Source organism: Nicotiana tabacum, chromosome 15 (assembly GCF_000715075.1).
Source record: "Nicotiana tabacum cultivar K326 chromosome 15, ASM71507v2, whole genome shotgun sequence".
Classification (NCBI taxonomy): Eukaryota; Viridiplantae; Streptophyta; class Magnoliopsida; order Solanales; family Solanaceae; genus Nicotiana; species Nicotiana tabacum.
In genome coordinates this window covers 49,989,456-50,012,903 of record NC_134094.1, presented here as the reverse complement: position 1 = coordinate 50,012,903, position 23,448 = coordinate 49,989,456, and the positions used below count along the sequence as shown (strand labels likewise).

General features: G+C 40.3%; 1 protein-coding gene and 1 non-coding gene across 10 annotated transcripts in view; both read left to right on the top strand.

Moving 5' to 3' along the window:
- The window catches only part of LOC107800555 (26S proteasome regulatory subunit 6A homolog), a 40,818-nt gene that overhangs the window by 10,632 nt on the left and 6,738 nt on the right, over window positions 1-23,448 (top strand). For 4 of the 9 annotated variants that reach the window (XR_012699256.1, XR_012699258.1, XR_012699257.1 and 1 more), the window contains exons 4-8: window positions 3,598-3,716; window positions 4,072-4,159; window positions 4,366-4,485; window positions 4,594-4,734; window positions 5,587-5,740. Coding sequence is in view for 3 of the 9 variants with exons in the window: in XM_016623747.2 (XP_016479233.1) it covers window positions 3,598-3,716; window positions 4,072-4,159; window positions 4,366-4,485; window positions 4,594-4,734; window positions 5,587-5,664 (546 nt within the window). In the remaining 6 variants the exon portion in view is untranslated. Of the gene's footprint in view, window positions 1-3,597; window positions 3,717-4,071; window positions 4,160-4,365; window positions 4,486-4,593; window positions 4,735-5,586; window positions 5,793-21,789; window positions 22,008-23,448 lie in introns of those variants that run through there. The other 5 variants (XM_075230822.1, XM_075230821.1, XR_012699259.1 and 2 more) reach the window with 4 other exon arrangements.
- LOC142169968 (small nucleolar RNA R71) lies at window positions 13,561-13,667 on the top strand. The gene has a single exon (XR_012699587.1). It is a non-coding gene; the product is annotated as a small nucleolar RNA R71 (small nucleolar RNA).

Sequence of the window (23,448 nt, the reverse complement as noted above, 5' to 3'; positions counted from 1 at the left end):
CCTCTCCTAGCCTTGGCCAGCCGGAATAACTTTTTATCCCCGCCTTTGTCCCCCAGTTCCTCGTACAGACGACCAAACGCAGCAGTCTTAGCCTCCGTGACTGCCAACTTCGCCTCCCTTCTAGCTACCTTATACCTCTCTCTGTTCGCTCTCCTCTCCTCCTCGTCTGTGCTCCCTACTAACCTCAGGTACGCCACCTTCTTCTCTTCCACTTTACCTTGGACCGCTTCATTCCACCACCAGTCGCCTTTGTGCCTGTCCGAGTAACCTTTCGAGACCCCTAACACTTCTTTCGCAGCCTCCCTTATACAGTTCGCCGTCGTCGTCCACATAGCGCTTGCGTCTCCACTACTCCTCCAGGCTCCCAAAGTCGATAACCTCCCCTCCAACTCCTGAGCTTTATCCTTAGTCAAGGCTCCCCACCTGATCCTCGGTCGTCCTCGTGCCAACCTCTTCTTCCTCTTTATCATGATACCGACGTCAATCACCAAGAGCCTATGCTGCGTCGCTAGGATCTCCCCCGGGATAATCTTGCAGTCCTTACACAACCCTCTATCACACCTCCTGAGGAGGATGTAATCAATCTGAGTCCTTGCCACCGTACTTTGGAAAGTAACCAAATGCTCCCTCCTCTTCGGAAAATTAGAGTTCGCAATCACCAGCTCAAATGCCTCAGCAAAATCTAAACAGCAAAGTACCTCCTCTGTTCTTAACCCCAAAGCTGAAGCCGCCATGCACCAGGCCATAGCCATCAACAGTCGACCCAATATGACCATTGAAATCCTCTCCTATAAATAACCTCTCAGCAGGCGGGATACTACACAATCTCATCCGACCCTTCCCAGAAGCGCCTTTTAACCTCCTCATCCAAGCCCGCCTGCGGTGCGTAAGCGCTAACTACATTTAGAGTGCACTCCCCAATCACTAGCTTAATAGTCATTAATCTATCACTCACCCGCCTGACCTCTACCAGTCTCGAAGATCCCAGTCCAGTGTCCACCAAAATACCCACTTCATTCTTACCCTTCATGACTCCAGAGTACCACAACTTAGAGCATTTTAGGTTGCTCTAAAATGCATTTGTTGCAATTACATTAAGTAAGATGCTAGGTGGTTCTCGTATTGAACTTACTGATGATCTTGTCAAAAGCTTGTTCGTTCGATTTACTTACATTTAATACACATTTATAAATCTCAGTTAAAGCCTATGTGCTTGAAGGGGAGCCTAGGCGTAACTGGTAAAGTTGCTGCCATGTGATCAGGAAGTTACGGGTTCAAGCCGTGGAAACAGCCTCTTGCAGAAATGCAGGGTAAGACTGCGTACAATAGACCCCTGTGGTCCGGCCCTTCCCCGGACTCCGCGCATAGCGGGAGCTTAGTGCACCGGGTTGCCCTTTTTAGTTAAAGCCTATGTGTTTGATATATCTAGTTTTTGGATTTTTCGAAAGATGTGAAAATTTGACTTTGGAATTCATCAAAGAGAAAAAGTTACTACTTTTGTTAAAAAAAAAAACTCAAACAAACACTTTTAAAAAAAATGTAGTTTGCACACTCGAAAACAAGTGCCACCTTGGAATATGTCTAGGTCATTAGGCTACTTTGGGGGTGGACCTAAAGTAAATCAAGGAAGCAGCATATCTATACATACACAAGGGCAGGATGCCACTCTCGCATTCATTCTCAAATCATTCCTGAGGGAAAGTCCGCCCAATCATGATAGAACAAAGAAGTAGCCCGGTGTATTGCAACCTAATAGAATTTTTTGAGTTGACTCCCGGCATGTTCAATAGTGATCTTTTGGCCATTGAAAGGGCACCCAACGGTAAATCATGGTTTACTGACATCAGGGAATATATTGAACACCAAACGTATCCCAAACATGCAACGGAAAATGATAAGAAGACAATCAGGAGGTTGGCAATGCAATTCCAGGTCCAGATCTTGCATTTGGCATTCCCGCTGTTGACGTCCCATCAAGTTAGCTAGTTAAGGGTGAAAGGGATTTAGGAATGAATAGCAGGCAAAGTCCTTGCTAGGAATTCCGGGTAACTTTCTGTATTCCTTAAGGTTACAGGTGAAGCTGACTTCCTGCGGTAGCCCCTTGGACCTTAGCCTCTTAAGGGTTGGGTTCTAGTGGCGGGTTCTTGGGTTGTCCGGGCCCATATCTGATAAAAGTGGTGGTCTGGTTGTCCCCACACCCCCTTATCATGCGTGTCTGTGGGAGCAGTTTGTGCTAGCGTTTTGGCGCTCGCCTTATGGTTCTCAGTCTTCTTTCGCCGAGATGCTTTCAAAAATCATCATATAATAATCCAGAAATTGCAATAGAAAAGAAATAAGGGAGGTTTGTGATGATTTTTCAATCTTTTCTACTGGGTAATCTAGTATCCTTATGCATGTAAGATAATCAATTCGGTCGTTGTGGTCGGACTTTATTATGGATTTCTGACCACATTCTCCATAGGGCCCTCTTATCTCTTCCTTATCTGAGCTCTGGTTATGGAAGAAGGAACCGAGAAGAAGGTATCAACAACAACTGGTTTTATTACGGGACAATTCATGATGTTCATATCGATCTATTATGCGCCTCTGCATCTAGCATTGGGTAGACCTCATACAATAACTGATTTTGATCGACTTGCCCGCACAACGTCTTTTTTGAGAGAAGAGTTCAAGGGGATAAGCGACTCTCGAAAGTCGTCTTTTGTATCGCGTCAGTGGGTAGCTCCAGTAGACCCATAGATCATGGAACAAATAGGGTGGGTAGGCCTAAGCACCACACTACACGTATAGACGCGAACCCCCCCGCTACCGTACGTGCGACTCTCACCGCATACGGCTCGCACAAAGACTCCTAAATCCATCCCGAGCCCTTTCTTCCACCTTTCCTCTCCAATCCTCGATCAAACTTGCGTTCCCCAGGCGTTATGAAATGGGGGTCTTTCCTTCGCCTATCGTATGTATCGGCTTGGCTTCGTCCCGAACCAAGGAGGCATTTTGGCGGACGCATGCGTGTAGGAAGGCCGACGACTACATAAGCTAAAAGACTACGACTACAAGACAGTCCGGAAGCGACTCGCTTCTATTCTCGTTGGGATTGGATATAGATGGGAAATCTATAGATCGTAGTAGCACTGCTGCTCGCTTTGGAGACTAAACTTTTGAATTGCGAGGTACCATTACGAGCTCAATATATACGAGTGTTATTCCGTGAAATTTCATCTCTCTCTAAGTTATTTGTTTACAGTATGATTTGGATGTCAAGCAACCATCTCCCTGTTATCCATATGTCCAGTGCGTGAAAATACTCTTATCTTCTTGCTAGTAATTTTAAAGTAATGCTATGCGGACCTTATACGTGACAGATTTTCGCAGCATGGGATAGGCATAACTTGCTATTGATATTGAATTTGTCAGCTAATTTCCATAAATTGATTGACTAGAGTTAATTGTTTCTGAAAGAAAACTTGATATCATGACAGATAATTTGCATTTAGAAGATTACGTTTTACTGTTCGGCGTTCTGACTACCCAAGTAGTGCATAAATCAACTGCATCTCATTTATACTGCTTATCAATGGAATCTTGTACTAAATGCAGATGTTCATTGGAGATGGAGCAAAACTTGTCCGTGATGCTTTCCAGCTGGCAAAGGAGAAATCACCTTGCATCATTTTTATTGATGAGATTGATGCTATAGGCACAAAGCGTTTTGATAGGTAACTATGTGGCTGATGTTCTTTTCACTTAGAAATGTTTTAATCTTGCACACACACAGAGAGTATGCAGACTCTTGATATTTGGCAAAATCTATGGCCAAACGGGTCCTAAATCTCCTTATATAATATGCAGAGTCTTGCTTTCACTTACAAATGTTTGAATCTTACAGACACACACGCATGCACACACGGATGCACACACGGATATGCGCGCGCGCGTGTGTAGACTGTTGATATATGTTATGACTGAAAATATGATTACTTTGTACTTCATGAAAGAAATGTCACTCCAAACTTCCTTATAGATGCGATACTGCTGGACCTTAACTTACTAGTTTATGTTGTTTGATTGCAGTGAAGTTAGTGGGGATCGAGAGGTCCAACGAACTATGTTGGAGTTACTTAATCAGCTCGATGGTTTCAGCAGTGACGATAGGATAAAGGTTATTCTCTTGCCTGTACTTTCTACTTTTACCCATCTTAAACTAGTTTGGACATTGAGAAAAATATTCCCTTCCCAATTTTCTAGTATTTGTTGTTGGGGTCGTAAAATTTAGCTGCACATCAGTGCAAAAAGTTTCATGGTATTTTTACTATTCTGGTTCTCTATGTTTGAGTGAATTGTATTAGTCTCTTTCCTTTACTTCAGGTTATAGCAGCAACAAACCGGGCTGATATTTTGGATCCTGCTTTGATGCGATCTGGTCGATTGGATCGTAAAATTGAGTTCCCCCATCCCACAGAGGAAGCTAGGGCTCGAATCTTGCAGGTAGGTCTTCCTCTAAAATTGGTGTATATCTGATGCGCCCTATCCCTAATCTAAGAAACAAGTTCTTCAATATTTTTGGTTTCTTTTGATTCTCTATTGGAATTGCAGATTCACTCTAGAAAGATGAATGTTCACCCCGATGTGAATTTCGAGGAACTGGCTCGATCCACAGATGATTTTAATGGGGCTCAATTAAAAGCTGTATGTGTTGAGGCAGGGATGTTAGCACTCCGCCGTGATGCCACTGAGGTCTCTCTCTTTCTCCCCTCTTTCTCTACTATTTGTGGCTGCTCCCACTTGTGCATGACATGCTCTGTTGTGCTGATATTCTGGCTATGATCTTTATCTGTTTGGCTTAGTTTCTGTAATTTAATTCAGGAAAAAATTGGATCCGTCAAAAAAGAACAAGAAACAGAGGATAGCCACAATGTTTCTTGCATCTGATCATTTTAGCTGGCCTAAAATCGGAAAAAAGCAGAAGATAGCCACAATATTTCTTGCGTCTTATCATGTTAGTTGGCCTAAAAAGTTGAAGATGTTTGAATTAACTGAAGATGTTAGAAGCTTAACATCCAAATAACTTGAACAAGGCAAAAGTTTAAGTATTGAGAAGCATATTACAAATTTGTTTGTGAAATGTGATCTGTTCATTCTAATATTACATGTAAAAGCTATGTGAAAAGTCACAAAGATGCAAAGGAGTGTTTTTGGCTAAAAGAGTTGTATTGTATTTTAGATTGATGGTTGACAAATTCTTATTCCCACTTGTTGTATAATTATGTAGCACGCTTGTAAACTTCAGTTTATGATACACTAGTTGGGACCTTCAACTGGTAATTAAAAGTTCAGATTATATCATTACACCGGTCCAAATAAAACAGGCCCTTAAGGTCTTTGGTTTTAGCAGTCAAAAGGCGGATTATGATGGTGATATGTATCCTCTTATCCTTGTCAAGAGGGTTTCAACTAGTTTGGTTTGATAGTTGTTGGTTATGAACCATGAATTAAGATTGAAACTAATCAATAGTAGAGAAACACATTCCCCAATTTTCCTATGGTTTGCAAGCTATAAGCGTTTGTTTTAATTTTACTGTTTTGCAGGTTACCCATGAAGATTTCAATGAAGGTATCATTCAGGTTCAGGCTAAGAAGAAAGCCAGCTTAAACTACTATGCTTAAACTAACTAGATGTGCACCTTTTGACGTCTTAAGATAAGATGGGCACTGCCATTCACTCCCGTCCCGGGTTGGCCTTGTAAGTGCTAGAATGTTTGCTGTTAAAACCGATCATGGAGGGTGTGAAGCGTTATATTTGATCTCTTCTTAAATTTCTTCTCTTTATAATTTATTGTTGTATGACTCGATGACCTCTAAAAGCCTAACAGAGGTACATTGGGAATTAGATTAATTGGAAAAGAGACCTTATCACAAAAAAAGAAGGCATGTTAATTGAAAGAGAGTATTTCCTTATTTCTGTAAAAGACGAAAAGATGTTTCACCCTCAAGGGGTGAGTACTGTGAAAGTATGAACCGCGCATGCCAGTAAAATCTAACTGGGGAAGCTGCAGTGATAGGCTCTTCCGTGCATAGTTTGTATTGCACATAGATTTATATTAGAAATCAACCGCTGTATTCATAACGTAGAGAATCTAGAAGTTTCTTACCCTCTATGGCTATCCGGCACTCAATATATACCTTTTATCCAATTCCTTTTTTATTAACCACTATCAATTTTAACAAAAAGAATTTCAGCCTATACCCTCCTAATCTATCAAGTTCTTCCAAACTTTTTCCCTCCTCTTTCTGTCTCTATCTCACTCCAAAATCTATGTGCCTTATCTTTCCCTCTGTCACCCAATGTGAATGGTTTTTTAGCTTTCCGATCTTCAGATCTGAAAGTTCGAAGGTGAGATTTTGGATAAGGTGTGGGGTTGCATGTGTTGTTTTTCCTGAAAAAAGAGAAGAGAGGAGAGTGAGGTCTGGACGTAAAAAGTGATCGTCGGAGTGGAGTTTTTTGTAGAGGCTCTGTCATATTCTCGCGCAATACTCCAATGGTGTTTTTCTTTGAGATCTTCTGATGGAATGTCAAGTTTTTAGGCGGTCACATAAAAAGTAAAAAAGGGAGTAGAACATTAGTGGGAGAAAGAAGGTTGCAGAGTTGAGATTTTCCGGCCAGATTTGCTGGTGTGCTCGCTTTTATGGACTTCTGCTGGTGCGTGGCATGAACTGCTCCAAAAAGACCTAGGAGAATTGAGCCCATTGTAAGAGGAGGTGATCTTGCTAGTCGACCCATTTCATAAACCTACCACCACCTCTTGGCCAGACCCTACATTTGGAAGGCGGTGAAGTCAACTCCGTTGGACTCAACTAGCCCCAAGTTGCGCAAAATCTCATCACAATGATTCAAGAATCCCTGAGCATCCTCTGAAGGTGTACCACTAAAGTGAGGAGGACGCAACTTTGTGAACTTGTCTAACCTCTTTAGCTCATCAGCTGACATCGCAGGCCTATCCTCAGGTTACGCGACAATAGTAGGTTGAACTCCCCTAACTAGTAACACTGCATGAATGTGATAACCATGGGCCACCTACTCTGGGGTACGGGTAGCTGGAGTCCGCGCTCCACCCCCTACATGGGAAGTAGCTGGTATAGTAGGAAATGCCCCGGCCTAAGTCAAACTCTCGAACAAACCAACCATGCGGATCAAGGCATCCTGAACAGCTGGAAAACCAATTAAGCCTTGGGGAACCTGAGCGGGTTCATGCACTTGCTCCTCAACAGGAGCTACTGGTGGCTCAACAACAGTTTCACGAGCATGGGCTCTATCTGTGGCGCGTGCTCTGCCCCTATCTCTGCCTCGACCCCGGCCTCCCACGGCCCTAGCCTGGGGTACCGGCGTCTGCTTAGCTGCACCAGATGATCGTGTTCTCACCATCTATCAAAGAATAGAAAATCAAGGATTCAGACTTAAGGATAAACAAATCCGCGCTCCCCCCCTACATGGAAAGTAGCCGGTACAGTAGGAAATGCCCCGGCCTAAGTCAAACTCTCGAACAAACCAACCATGCGGATCAAGGCATCCTGAACAGCTGGAAAACCAATTAAGCCTTGGGGAACCTGAGCGGGAACCTCCGGCTCTACATAATCATGCACCTGCTCCTCAACATGAGCTACTGGTGGCTCAACAGCAGTTTCACGAGCAGGGGCTCTAGCTGTGACGCGTGCTCCGCCCCTATCTCTGCCTCGACCCCGGCCTCCCACGGCCCTAGCTTGGGGTACCGACGCCTGCTTAGCTGCACCAGATGATCGCGTTCTCACCATCTATCAGAGAATAGAAAATCAAGGATTCAGACTTAAGGATGAACAAATCTGCATGACATAGAATGAAATAAGTGAAGTATCCTAACAACCATGTAGCCTCTCGAAGATAAGTACAGACGTATCAGTACCGATCTGCAAGACTCTACTAGACTTGTTCATGACTTGTGATACCTAAGAAACCTAGTGCTCGGATACAAACTTGTCACGACCCTAAATCTCACCAAAGCCGTGACGGTGCCTAACACTGCTTGCTAGGCTAGAAAGCAATAAATAAGTAGAAACAAACTTAAATAACAGAGATAAATAGTCTCAACATCGGAATAATCATAAATAACTGAAGTCATTAGCAATAATACAACTAAAACCATCCCATGATCTAGGTGTCAACGAGTACATAAGTGCCACATAATTTAAATATAGAGTCTGTTCAAAATACAAAATTATCTCAAAGATAGAACACTAATGACATAAGCTAAGAGAAAAAGGGACTTCAAGGCTTGCAAACGGAACAACGGGTACCTCGAATCTCCCAAAGCTGATACCGGTGACACACCCTAGCAATCACCCTTCTCAGCAGCACCTGGATCTTCACATAAAGTGCAGAGTATAGTATGAGTACAACCGACCCCATGTACTCAATAAGTAATAAGCCTAAACTCAAGCTGAAAGCAGTGATGAGCTCGTCAAGGTCCAATACTCATTACCAATAACCAATTACAACAACAACGGTAAATAAATGTAGCTCAAGTAATATCAAATTCAACCTTTCACAAATAACGGGATACTAAGCATGCTTTTCAAGAATAGCAGTTAAGGCATAACTTCTTCCACAGAAATCATCTAAGCATGGTTTAATCTAACTGATTCCAAGTTCAACACATCAAATACATACATCAAGTATCAATAATCATAAAAGAAGAAATACAACTCGATACCTGCATGACAAGTATACATACCAGAATCGACAATATCATAGTTAAATCATTAAGTATATCAAATCTCAGCACATGTATAGTGCATGACACCATTGCCCTTGATGAGCGCAAAACACACTTAAATTCTGCTCGCTAATCAAATATAGTATAGTATAATATCGTATCCACAGTGATTTGATTTAAACAATATTCTCGTAGTTTCTAGCTTGGTTGCTATCCAAGATGATCAACAATTGAGATTTATAAGATGTCTAACTAAAATTAACTAAGAATCTAAAGTTGTTGACTAATGACAATCGAAACAAGGAATAAGCAAAGAAGGTTATCAATGGGAGAAGATAGGGTTTCGATAGGATAGGTGTAAGATAATTATTCGGGATCTAACTCTAGATAATTCACTTCTAATGTTCAAGTGAGTCTTTTGAATTCACTCAATTATTAGTCCAAACGTTCGGCAAAAACTCCCCTCTCGATTAAGTTTTAACCTCACAAGATGAACCAATTTAAGAACGTGAAGACATGCAAGAATGCGTAATGGATTAGTCTTTAGGAAAACCTCTTTCGGTTATTCTCCTAATTAGGTTTAATCAATGATTCAACTAGCCTCTTTCGATTACTTAGAAGAATCTATGAACTCAACCAACAATATAATGCAAAGATATCACAAGTTATGCCTCTTTCGATTACATGAACTAGTGAATAAAGATGCAACAATTAAATCATCCAAAAAAACGTTCAATACATAAAACTAGAGTTATAATCCACAAACACTCATCAATACACCAAATCCATCAAACCCTAAATAGAACTACTCCATAGATATGGAGAAATTCATCACAAATAAAATTAAAGTATAGAAAAACATAAATTCAATCCAAACTCGGGTCTTGAGTGAGGAAGGAATGATGAAATCCTTGTACTTATGTTCTTCCAACTCCTCCTTAGCCTCCTTAGGTCCAAAGTATGTCAAAAGTCCAGAAAATAATATTTTTTCATGTATTTATACCAAGTAGGGTCAGGCCCAGACGAAACCACCCTTTCCTAGCCACAATAGGACTTTTACTCTATAAAAATTGCACAGGCGCGCCGCATGGGGCGACACGCCATGCGGGTCATTAGTGGGGAAATCCAGAGAGCCAACAATTTGCAGGCAGCAGGATTTTGCACAGCCGCTGTACCCCACGCGCCGCGGCAAGGTACTTTTCTCAGAGTACAGCTTCAAACTTGATTTTTGACGTCCAGACTTGGTCCTCGATCCCCGAACACGATCCCGGCTTAATCCCTTGGGCTTTTACTCAGACTTCAAAGCTCCAAATAGCTCGAATTAGCTCCACAATATCTACATAGTTCGGAATAACTCCTACAAGGCATAAAACACACAATAAGTGCAAAACACTACCAATTAAAGCTCAACACAAGTAAAGTGCAGTGAATTAGAGTGCAATAAGCGACTAAAACATGAGATTATAGCCTACCATCAACACCCCACACTTAAACCATTGCTCGTCCTCGAACAATCAAACTACAATTCATATGGACATGACCTGTTTCAACAACTCTCATAACTCATCACACCAAGACTATTTAAAACATATTAAGCACAATACCGTAACATCCTCGCCTCAAGATTTGACTCAAAAGCACCACGTATTTTTCACAACTCGCTCACTTACTCTAACACAGAGGTCAACGACATTACCTTTCCTTCGTGAATCAAGTGCCCTCACACAACAATAGAGAGTATTTTCACACACAATGAAATTTAAGAACAATTAGGAACTCAAAATAGAAAGAATTCGCTCACTCTCAGAAACAACATTCATATGCCACAAAAGACGTAACATAGGCTTGCCCTTAGTGTACTACTCTACTAATTGAGCTCATTCAGTCAAGGATCAAATAGGACTTTAATTGGTTGTAATGTAGGCTGCGGGATGGGTATGATACATTTAGATATAAAAGTGACTACACCTCCCTAAGCACTTTAATACATACAATTAAACGTTCAAAACCCCACACTTATGTAAAACCATAATTCCACCTTCACATCAATATACTTTAACTCCCTACTTCTTTAAGCACAATTACATCAAGTTACCACTATCAAAGAATATATTTCACAATCATATACTTATATTTTTTCCTTTCTTTTCCAATTTAAGTGGCTCTTGCTTTTTCAAAATAGTGCACTTTTCTCCTTAGTTCAATAGTTCCACTCAAAAGCCAAACCACCCACCCCACACTTCAACTTTTACAAAGTTCATAACAAATTCAAGTGCTCACTAGAGGTACAAGGTTCAAATAGACGGTCAATTCAAACAAATGAGTAAGACTTATAATGTGGTTGCCAAAGAAACAGGATTACATGCTCAAAGGGGTTAACTAAGATACATAACAATTAGGAGGGTAGTAGCACATATCTGGCTCAACAAAGAAATGCCTATATCACTTCCAAGACTGAATAAAACTACTATTTCGTTTTGCAAATACACGGGGCAAGTTCTAGACATCAAATGCAATGCACAAAATACACAAAACCTCTCACACACATGGCATATAACTCACTCAGGATTGGACTATCAAGACACTCTAGTCAAAGCAGCTAAGCAAAGCGAAGATCATACAAATTAAGGTACTTATACAAGAGTCAAAATCTGAGCCTAAGCATCACAACTAAAGCACTTACTATTCTCAAGGCATAATAAAGTTATGGGATATTGCCTTCAATTCAAATCACAGTACAAGGTTTCCTACTGCTAAAAAACAACAACTACTAACTACACCCGGTTCAAACAAAACCCTTGGAAAAGAACCGCGGCACAAAGAAAAACCAAGGGGGAATTATTACACTACCTAACAAAAGAAAATCTTTTTATCTTTTTTCTTTCGACTTTAATCCCTCAGAAACCTGTCGATGATATCCATCGTCGGGAAAAAGTCAAAAATTTTAATTTTTTTCTCGTTTTTTTTCAAAACTAATATACATAGATACAAATATCCCCACCCCACACTTTAAGTTGTGGTATGTCCTTGTGACACACAATTAAAAAGCATAAGGTAAAGGAAACTTCCCTGAATATCTAGTCGGGGTCTGAGTCGAAGTCAGGCTCCATTCCTCGCGCCCGAACTAATGCACACATCCATGCAGACAACTTCTTCTCAGCCTTTTTGGGGTACACCCCACATTTATCTTTCTCGCTCACTACAGCCTTCTCTTTCGAGCCCTTCACTTTCCACTCAACACTTGTAGCTGGTTTTTCTTTTTCCACCCCCTTTTCTACATCCATCTTGAAAGTCACAGTCTCCTCACCCACTCTAAGCATAAGTTTTCTCTCATGTATATCTAATATCGCTTTGTCCGTCGCTAAGAATGGTCTTCCTAGGATGAGGGGGACCTCCTTGTTTTCCTCCATATTCACCACTATAAAATCCAAAGAAAATACGAAATTATCCACCCGAACTAACACATCTTCCACTATCTCCTCGGGTATTAAAGTCATTTGGTCTGCCAGCTGCAACGATATTCTCTCCAATCTCCTTCTCAAGTTTTCTGTAAATAGATAGAGGCATTAAATTAATCGAGGCACCAGAATCACATAAAGACTTATCAAAATTAATAGTTCCTAAAGAGCAAGGTATAGTAAAACTCCCTCGATCTCCACACTTTTGTGAGAGTTTATTTTGTAATATCGCACTGCAATGCTCTGTGAGTTTGACCACTGAGGTCTCCTCTACTTTCCTCTTCTTCGTAAGGGTCTCTTTCAAGAATTTAGCATAAGAAGGCATTTGTGAGAGCACTTCTGTGAATGGTAAGTTTACATGAACCTGTTCCAGCACATCCAGAAATCTCTCAAATTGCTTGTCCAGCTTTTCTCTACATAGCTTTTGAGGGAAAGGTAGCGCAGGCATATGCTTGCTCTCCTCATGTTCCTCCCTTCTCGATTTTTCTTCCTTCTTCTTTTTCTCAGCTTTCATTGGGCCTTTCTTCTTCTTGTCATCCTCACTTTTCAGCTGTTCCCTGCTCTCTTTTTCAAGTATCACATCTTTTTGGATCGGGGTGGGGTCTTTCAACACTTGCCCACTTCTCAAGGTTATAACATTCATTGTTTCTTTGGGATTTCTTTCAGTATCAGCAAGGAGAGTGCATGGAACCCTCTCAGATAATATTGTTGCAATCTGTCCCACTTGCTTCTCTAAATTTCGAATTGCTGCCCCTTGTACTTCAAATCTTTCATCAGTTTTCATAATGAAGGCCTTCATGAGATCTTCCAGACCAGGTTGATTGGGCTGTTGGGGCTGAAACTGCTGCCTCGGCTGATTCATAAAACCAGGAGCTCCTTGTCCCTGAAATCTGGGGTTGTTTTGTTGCCATGCATTAGCGGTACCCCCCAGAGGTGAACTCCATGAAAATCAGGGGTGTTTCTAACCCATTGCATTAAAATTATAATTTCCAACAACATTCACTTCCTCAGTTGAGGCTTGACACTCATGAGTAGGGTGTCCTCTTCCATATATATCACAAGTAGCTTGATGCTCACTTTGTATCATGGCTAAGGTCAACTTCCGTATTTCTTTAGCCATAGCATCAAGCTGTGCCTGCACAAATGTATTAGCATCCACTTAGTGTACACCAGTTGATCTTCTTCTTTCAGTACTCTCAGAGGGCCACTGATTGGCATCTTCAGATAACGCATCAAGAATTGTAACTATCTCCTCTGGAGTCTTCTTCATCAAAGGGCCTCCAACTGCATTGCTCAATGTTCTACGCGAAGTCGGTGTCAATTCGTCCCAAAAGTCCTGGAGTTGCATCCAGAGTTCAATTCCACTATGTTGACAATTTCGAACTATCTCCTTAAACCTCTCCCATGCTTCAAAAACAGTTTCAGTCTCTTTCTGGCAGAAGTTATGGATTTCTCTTCTAAACTTGCCCGTCTTAGCTGAGGAGAAATATTTATCAAGGAATTTTCTGGTCATCTCCTCTCATGTTCTAATCGATCCCGTGGGCAAGCTTCGAAGCCACTGCTTTGCATCATCTTTAAGTGAAAAGGGAAATGCCCTTAAGTACACTGCATCTTGTGACACCCCATTGTATTGAAAGATGTTCATAATCTCCTCGAAGTCCATTAGATGTGTGTTATGATCTTCGTTCATATTTCCTCTAAAAACACAACAATTCTGAATGGTTTGAAGCAACCCTTGCTTAAACTCGAAATTGTTAGCTGCAATTGGAGGTGGTCTAACACTTGATAAGCCTTGATTATAGAGAGGTCTAGCATAATCGCCCAGTGATCTCCGAGGCATGTGAGCTATATTTCCGAACAGGTCTGCAGCCAAGGGTTGATTTTGAGCAATTCTCTGACCCCTCTCTTCTTCATAGATAATCTGTGCATCTCTGATAGCTGCTTTCTCAGCATCCCGTGCAACTTTTTATCATTGTTGGGCTGCCTCCTTTGCAGCCAAATCTACATTATCATCACCGTTTCCAGCCATAAGTTCTATGGTTGAGGATTGCCCAACCTTTTCTAATGTCTCGGTGAGATCTCTTTCTTTTCTTAGCCGTCGCAATTGTTTTTCTATCTCGGGCTCATATGGTAGCACTTCTTTCGCAGAAGCTCGAGTCATGCACCAATCTAAACCTGTAACCTGCGCACAGTCAACGAATACCAAACGTAAAAAGAGAAAATAGAAATAAAAAGAAAAAACAATTCCTGAAAAAAAAAATATTTCAAACACTATTGATTGCCAATCCCCGACAATGATACCAAAATTTGACGAGCACAAAACACACACTTAAATTCTGCTCGCTAATCAAATATAGTATAGTATAATATCGTATTCACAAGGATTAAATTTAAATAGTATTCTCATAGTTTCTAGTTTGGTTGCTATCCAAGATGATCAACAGTTGAGATTTATAAGATGTCTAACTAAAATTAACTAAGAATCTAAAGCTATTGACTAATGACTATCGAAACAAGGAATAAGAAAAGAAGGTTACCAATGGGAGAATATAGGGTTTCGATAGGATAGGTGCAAGATAATTATTCGGGATCTAACTCTAGATAATTCACTTCTAATGTTCAAGTGAGTCTCTCGAATTCACTCAATTATTAGTCCAAACGTTCAGCAAAAACTCCTCTCTCGATTAAGTTTTAACCTCACAAGATGAACCAATTTAAGAACGTGAAGACATGCAAGAATACGTGTGGATTGGTCTTTAGGAAAACCTCTTTCGATTATTTTCCTAACTAGGTTTAATCAATGATTCAACTAGCCTCTTTCGATTACTTAGAAGAATCTATGAACTCAACCAATAATATAATGCAAAGATATGACAAGTTATGCCTCTCTCGATTACATGAACTAGTGAATAAAGATGCAACAATTAAATCATCCAAAAAAAAAAACGCTCAATACATAAAACTAGAGTTATAATCCACAAACACTCATCAATACACCAAATCCATCAAACCCTAAATGGAACTACTCCATATATATGGAGAAATTCATCACAAATAAAATTAAAGTATAGAAAAATATAAATTCAATCCAAACTCGGGTCTTGAGTGAGGAAGGAATGATGAAATCCTTGTGCTTGTGTTCTTCCAACTCCTCCTTAGCCTCCTTAGGTCCAAAGTATGTCAAAAGTCCAGAAAATAACATTTTCCATGTATTTATACCAAGTAGGGTCGGGCCCAGACGAAACCACTCTTTCCTAGCCAAAATAGGACTTTCACTATGTAAAACATGCACAGGCGCACCGCATGGGGCGACGCGCCATGCAGGGCATTAGTGGGAAAATCCAGAGAGCTAACAATTTGCAGGCAGCAGGATTTTGCACAGCCGCGGCGCCCCACGCGCCGCGACAAGGTACTTTTCTCTGAGTACGGCTTCAAACTTGACTTTTAACATCCAAACTTGGTCCTCGATCCCCAAACACGATCCCGACTTAATCCCTTGGGCTTTTACTCTGACTTCAAAGCTCCAAATAGCTCAAATTAGCTCCACAACATCTACATAGCTCGGAATCACTCATACAAGGCATAAACACACAATAAGTGCAAAACACTACTAATTAAAGCTCAACACAAGTAAAGTGCAGTGAATTAGAGTACAATAAGCTACTAAAACACAAGATTATTGCCTACCATTAGCCCTCTCAATCCATCACAAACAACAACACTTAGTAGTGTACGTGTGCCTCACACAAGTTGTAAGGCCCTGGAAAATTTCGCTAAGGAATTTAAGGTTCCGTGGTGTCAAGGTAGGCTAATTTATTGTATTTCCGGAATTTTTGGGTTGAACAGTGTGTTGGGGAGTTGAATCGTTTCGACCTCGCGAAGCCAGGTCTGTAGCATGCTAGATCGTGCTATATACCTCGCGAAGCCAGGTCTAAAGCATGCTAGACCGTGCTATATACCTCGCTAGGCCAGGTCTGTAGCGCGCTAGACCGTGCTATAGAGCTCGCGAGGTCAGGTCTGTAGCGCGCTAGACCGTGCTATAAAGCTCGCGGCGCAAGGTCTGTAGCACGCTAGACCGTGCTACAGAGCTCGCAAAGCCTGGTCTGTAGCCTGGTCCGGATTTCGGAGGGTCCATTTTTCTATCCTTATAACCTGACCCTATCTCGATAAATAGACTTAAGGGACCATTTTTGAATGGAATATATGATATTTTTAGAGAGAGGAAGTGCCCTAGAGTGAGGAGAAATCCCTAAGTGAATTGTTCATCAAAATCTTGCTCCAGCCTTGAAATTCAACAAGAAACCTCACAAGTTCTTCATATAAGAGACTGGGATTGCTAGGATTTTCGGAATGTTGTAGTAATTTAAGAAAAGTTCAAAGCGAGGTATGTTGGCTAAACTTCTCTCTTAGAATCGAATTCCATAATGTTCCCATAAGTTTCAAGTATGGTTGACTCAAGTTCCTTGTTCCCATATTCCGAGTTATTCCCAATGACTTCGATGGTTCCGAGTAAGCAAAGTGTCAAGAGTTATGTATTCAAAACGTATTCCGAAAGTTCCTATCATATTATGTTATCCTTCGGGAATGTGTTCAAGTACGATTTATGTGTTAAAGCGTTATAACTTCAAATCATATTTCAAATTAAAGTCCATTATTCTTGACTTGGAAAGGATACCCAATGCGCCTAAAACTCATATATATATATACACACACACACACACACTTAAAGCCTTGATTTCGAATGCTCTCACTGTTGATAATCTATAAAAATGTTTGGAAGTGAAATAAGTGAATTGGGGATATAGAGTGTGGCCAACGTGCCAAGAATAAAAGTTATACTTGTGGCTAGTTGTGTCAATGGAATAAGATGATGTGAGAAAGATTATGAAATGAGCTTTGATTCAATTTTTTCAAAATTATTTCAAAAATAGAATTGCCTAAAAACTTATGTACTCAAGTCATGCCCATATGTGGCTGTTTTAACTAATGCTATGCTTTGTGAGTATTTTTAATGTGTTTTACATTCTTACATATTCATGAGTGGAAATTGTGTATTGCCCTTTTTGGGGAAAAGTATTTCAAGAATAAATGGTGTGTTACTTGTTTATGATTTTTACTTGCGCATCGATTGCCAATAATTTTACTCCATTTCTTGGAAAGAAATCTATTGTGCTTAAATTCTTCATTTCTAATGAACTTAAAGTTGTGATTTTCGGAATATTCTATTTGTTGATATTTATGATGATGATCCGTGAAAGGAAAGAAATGAAAATGTGGAATATGAAATACTGCCATTGTGCCATGAATGAAGAATCATATGTATGGCCACGGGAGCTAATGAAATAATGATGTTGTAATTGATTGAAAGTGCCAATGAGGCTATATCCGGTATGAAATGTTATGAGGTAAATGCATTTGTATTGCTGTTTCCTTTGTATGCAAATCAAAAATATTTTTGAGAGTATCATTAGTTACCGCGCTCAATCGAGATAACCCGGCTGAGCAAGCCTGTTAGATTTTCTTCTACCCAAACTCATCCATGAATAAAGAGGATATGTACTCCATTAATCAAACATTGAAAATATTTCATTAACAACTCCCATTTCAATTCCATTAGTAGCTTCATTTATAATTTTCAAATTATTACAAGTTTATAGATATAATTAAAAACATGTTTGCCAAAATGCCAACACATCTAGTTCAATTACCAACATCAAACACCACCCACAACCTGTCTACGGAGCCTCTAAGTACAACAGAAGAGTAGTATGGAAGTGCCGACAACAAGGCCCCGGCTATATCTCAAAACACAATGTACAACATCAAATGACATCAGGCCCGGAATAGAGTAGGGCTCACCAAAACCTGCTGAAAAAGGAGTAACTGCTAACGATGACCAAAGTTGCCCGCTGATGAACCCCCTGCATCCATTGAAGATGCTGCGCCCCCAGCAAAAGGGACGTTAGTACATATGGAATAGTACTAGTATGTAAAGCTAATTGTCCTCTTTCAAAATAGAATGCCAATATAAGGAAGGTACAACCATGGAAACAACAAGCGACAATCAATGATATCCAAAAGCCAAGTTAAAACATAATGATTTTTAATTATACGAAGATAATACGGTGAAGATGATAATCAAAATATGAAGATAATATTATTTTCGGTTGGGAGATCTTTAGCACCGATATACCACCGTTCACAATACCACCGTACTTTTAGCACGGAGTCCGATCACGACCCGATCGGCTAGGCCGTTACAATTTCCAGCACAATCACCACCATGTGTGCGGCATGGCGTCCGATCACGACCCAATCGACAAGGCCATCTCACCACAATGTCGTGTGGATCGACATCATCCTTTTCTATCAATTATCTCATCCCAATTAAGGGGAAGTATTTTTATCACATCAATCTCATCCCAAATAAGGGGAATAAGCACAATCCACTCCTACACCCGCACGTGTAGTTTCGGGGTTAGGTTATTTCAACCTACCCAGATCGTGCGATAGAGCTCATGATAGGAAGCTAATTTCCTTGTCATGTCTCATTTTCCATATGAGTAACCCACAAGTTCGAGGCAGCGAGGAGGGAGTGAAAGAACCAGTTGCTTGGGGAAGTGTCCTTGTTCCTATTAACGTCACCACGCCACCAGATCATGTGGTGAGGGCACCTAAGAAATGAAAGAGGATTATTTGCATCAATAAGCCAAAATGTTTGATATGAAAGAAGTGCCACTCGGGTTTATGTTGGATGATTCTTGAAATATGTTATGGTTGTGGAAAGAGGGGGCACAAGAAGAACAAATGCCCTTAGGTTGGGTACACCCATCCCGGTTTGCCCGATATGCGGGCGGGAACATTTTGCGTCGTGTTGTGAGTATGCTCATGAGCGTGTTATGGGTGTTAGATTTGGGTAATTCCAAAAGCCCATACAGCGATCTGGTGCAGAGTTTGTTAATCCCGTCACGGGGTCCTAGAGGAAGGATAGGGGGAATGTTTACGATGTATGCAAAAAGGGTAAATATCAGGTCGGTGGGGCGAGTCAGTTTAACGGACCTCATCCTCGTTGTGTGAAGTGTAGGAGATGTCATTCAGGGGTATGTCACTATGGTACCAATGTATGTTATGGATGTGGAGTCGAGGGGCATCAGTTAAGGCACTGCCCCGTCAATCTAAAGTTACCAAGTAAGTCACTCTTTAGTATATCATTCTGAACACCACATGCTTTTCCTTGTTGTATATTTACATCTATATCGAGAGCCTGCATAAATATGGTCTTAACCAAAACGTTGAATCACAGAACATTGCATGTACCTACTCTTTGAGCGAGACGCAGTATTCGTGAAGCTTCATGATCACAATTCTTTTATTTACGACCTCTTGAGGAATTGAGTTCTATAATTATGCCCTTGAATTGAGTTATAACTCTAGGATTTACTTCCCACTTGCTTTCCTAAATTCTCAACAAGGGACTATACTTGATGAATTTCTTACAGAACCTTTTGATTCAAATAGATAACATCTGCTCACTTGTGATTATACATGCACAGTCATAAAGTTTACCTATGTGGCATCAAATCCAATGTATAGCAGCCTAGTGTTGAGATCCTTCTTGAGCCACTCTTTTTCTCTCCGGTGTATGTGGTTCCTATGGTTTGAAAAATTATTTTACTCCTTTGTGAATATTATCATGAATCCTTTTCACTGTCTAGTAACATGAGAGCATATCTCAGCACCTATCATATGTGTACATGTCAGTTGAACTTGTCCGCATAAAAGTTTCTGGGAAATTTGAGATTTTCACAAATTCGTCATAGGAAGATCTTTTTGTTTGCCCATCTCAGTATGACTTTCATGTCCACTTAGATCATTCTGCCGTAAGTAGATCACTTTGTTCCTAGTATTGTAGTTTCCCATGAAGTGGCCTAGTATCGCAGCTTGAAAGTTATTATGGCGGAATGTGTCTAGCTCATAGCAAAGTGTTCATACTCTCTAACCAATACATGATTTCACCCCAATGTTAAGATGTCCTAGCTACATGGTTTCACTCGTGTGCGGTTGAAAGTTAAGTAGCCTTACCGCGACCTTTCCATCCCAACCTCAGGTGGATGTTTAAGATTCTAGCACATATTTTGAGCATATTGATTTGAAAGACAAGTTTGTCGTATCTCTAGTCCTCTCAGGATCAACTATTGTGAAGGGTTAAGCTATCAGAATGATAATAATCTTGTAAGTGTTCAACTTCTTTTTCAACCTCGTGGGCTTGCGGCATAGATTCCTTGTGCTAGTTACTGTTAAGAGCATGATGCAACTTCATCTATTTTGAAACCCATATCAGATTCAGGGTGCCATAATATTCTAATTTGAGATAAACCAATTTTCCTTACAATCAAGAAGGCAATTAGTGTCACGTACTTGCCTATTTCTCTTTAAGGCTTACTATTGCCGAACAAGGCACATAGGGAATGAAACAATTGTTACTGTCCTTTTCATAACTCATAGTCTTCCAAGAATAGCTGATGCTAATGTCTTTATCCTCCCGATCATGCCTCCCATATATCACATGTCTAAAATGACTCACTTGTTATACATCTTAGGATCATGTACACGGTTCCCACATTATTAATGTGTACTAGTAACTCTATGCCTCGTTTGTTGAATCGATGATTTCGTCACAATGATTAACCGTGGCAACACTATTGGTGGTCACCTTCATGTCTCTTAGAATATAACCTCTTAAAATGCCCTTCTCAGTACAATGATGGATTCTTAAATAATTTCAGCCCAATCTCGAACCACGTTGTTCCTATTTGTGGTAAATCTATCGAGAGTTGTAGGTTCATATGTGTCAAAGAAGAAGCATCATTCCATGATCGAACATATTGGGTAGGAACTCTATAGTAATATTCATTCTAGCACATCATAGAATAATGGTTGAAGGTTGCCAAGGGTTTAGTTTGGGTGTCCGACATAGAGATTTAGAGCTGAAGAAAGTGAACGGGTTATTCTCAATATTTTCCCCATGAGGATGTTATGTGAATTGCTAATAAAGGTAAAGTATGTGTAGTCACATTAGGCCTTATGAAATTTTGAAGGAAATAGGCCAAACTATGAGTATGATGTTTCCCTATCGTTGTCCTCCATGTATCCGGTGTTTCATGTGTCTATGTCTAAGAAGGTAGTTGGAAATCCTTTGTCTATCGTTCCTGTGGAAGCTAGAGAAGGTGAAGTTAATGGATAATCGGCTTATGAGGGGTATCTATTTTTTATCCTTGTTAGGTAAGTTCAGGAGTTGAGATTGCCTCCATTAATGTGTAATGGCGAATTCTGTGAGTCGAGAAGGTCACCTTGAAGGCCGAAAGTCTTGTGGAAAGAAAATATTTTCGCTTGATTGTATAGAAAAGGGTTGTGATTTGAAAGGTACATTCTATGTGTTATGATTTAAATTTGTGTAGCTCATGTCCAGATATCACTCTTGATAATATAATACATGTAATGTTGAGATTAGTGCTGTTGATATACATTGTGATGCTTTGTCGAGTTGTGGATGTGTTGATAGCGTGGTTTTGGTGATTCTCTGGCAGGTTGTTAGGCCCAATTGCAGAGGAGACTTTGCCGAAATTTCTGAAAAATTTGGGAGAGTCAAATTTGGGAGCTTAAGATGTTTGGAAGAAGAAACGAGTTATGTTAAGTGTTTGGAGACGGACTCTACTCCTCATTCGAGGACGAATGATCCTAAGCGGGAGAGAATGTAAGGCCCTGGAAAATTTCGCTAAGGAATTTAAGGTTCCGTGGTGCCAAGGTAGGCTAATTTATTGTATTTTCGGACTTTTTGGGTTAAACAATGTGTTGGGGAGTTGAATCGTTTCGACTTCGCGACGACAGGTCTGCAGCACGCTAGACCGTGCTATATACCTCGCGAAGCCAGGTCTTTAACGCGCTAGACCGTGCTATATACCTCGTGAGGCCAGGTCTGTAGCGCGCTAGACCGTGCTATAGAGCTCGCGAGGCCAGGTCTGTAGCGCGCTAGACCGTGCTATAGAGCTCGGGGCGCAAGGTCTATAGCGCGCTAGTCCGTGCTACAGAGCTCGCAAAGCCTGGTCTGTAGCCCGGTCCGAATTTCGGAGGGTCCATTTTTCTATCCTTATAACCCGACCCTATCTCGATAAATAGACATAAGGGACCATTTTTGAAGGGAATATCTGATATTTTTAGAGAGAGGAAGTGCCCTAGAGTGAAAGGAGAAATCCCTAAGTGAATTGTTCATCAAAATCTTGCTCAAGCATTGAAATTCAACAAGAAACTTCACAAGTTCTTCATCTAAGAGATTGGGATTTCTAGGATTTTTGGAACGTTGTAGTAATTTAAGGAAAGCTCAAAGCGAGGTATGTTGGCTAAACTTCTCTCTTAGAATCGAATTCTATAATGTTCCCATTAAGTTTCAAGTATGGTTGGCTCAAGTTCCTTATTCTCATATTCCGAGTTACTCCCAATGACTTCGATGGTTTCGAGTAAGCAAAGTGTCAAGAGTTATGTATTCAAAACGTATTCCGAAAGTTCCTATCATATTATGTTATCCTTCGGGAATGTGTTCAAGTACGGTTTATGTGTTAAAGCGTTATAACTTCAAATCATATATCAAATTAAAGTCCATTATGCTTGACTTGGAAAGGATACCCAATGCGCCTAAAACTCTTATTGCTCATATACATACACTTAAGGCCTTATACACACACACTTAAAGCCTTGATTTCGAATTCTCTCACTGTTGATAATCTATAAAAATGTTTGGAATTGAAATAAGTGAATTGGGGATATAAAGTGTGGTCAACGTGCCAAGAATGAAAGTTATACTTGTGGCTAGTGGTGCCAATGAAATAAGATGATGTGAGAAAGATTATGAAATGAGCTTTGATTTAACTGTTCCAAAATTATTTCAAAAATAGAATTGCCTAAAAGCTTATGTACTTAAGTCATGCCCATATGTGGCTGTTTTAACTAATGCTATGCTTTGTGAGTATTTTCAATGTGTTTTACGTTCTTACATATTCGTGAGTGAAAATTGTGTATTGCCCTTTTTGGGGGAAAATATTTTAAGAATAAATGGTGTGTTACTTATTTATGATTTTAACTTGCACATCGATTGCCAATAATTTTACTCCATTTCTTGGAAAGAAATCTATTGTGCTTAAATTCTTCATTTCTAATGAACTTAAAGTTGTGATTTTCGGAATATTCTATTT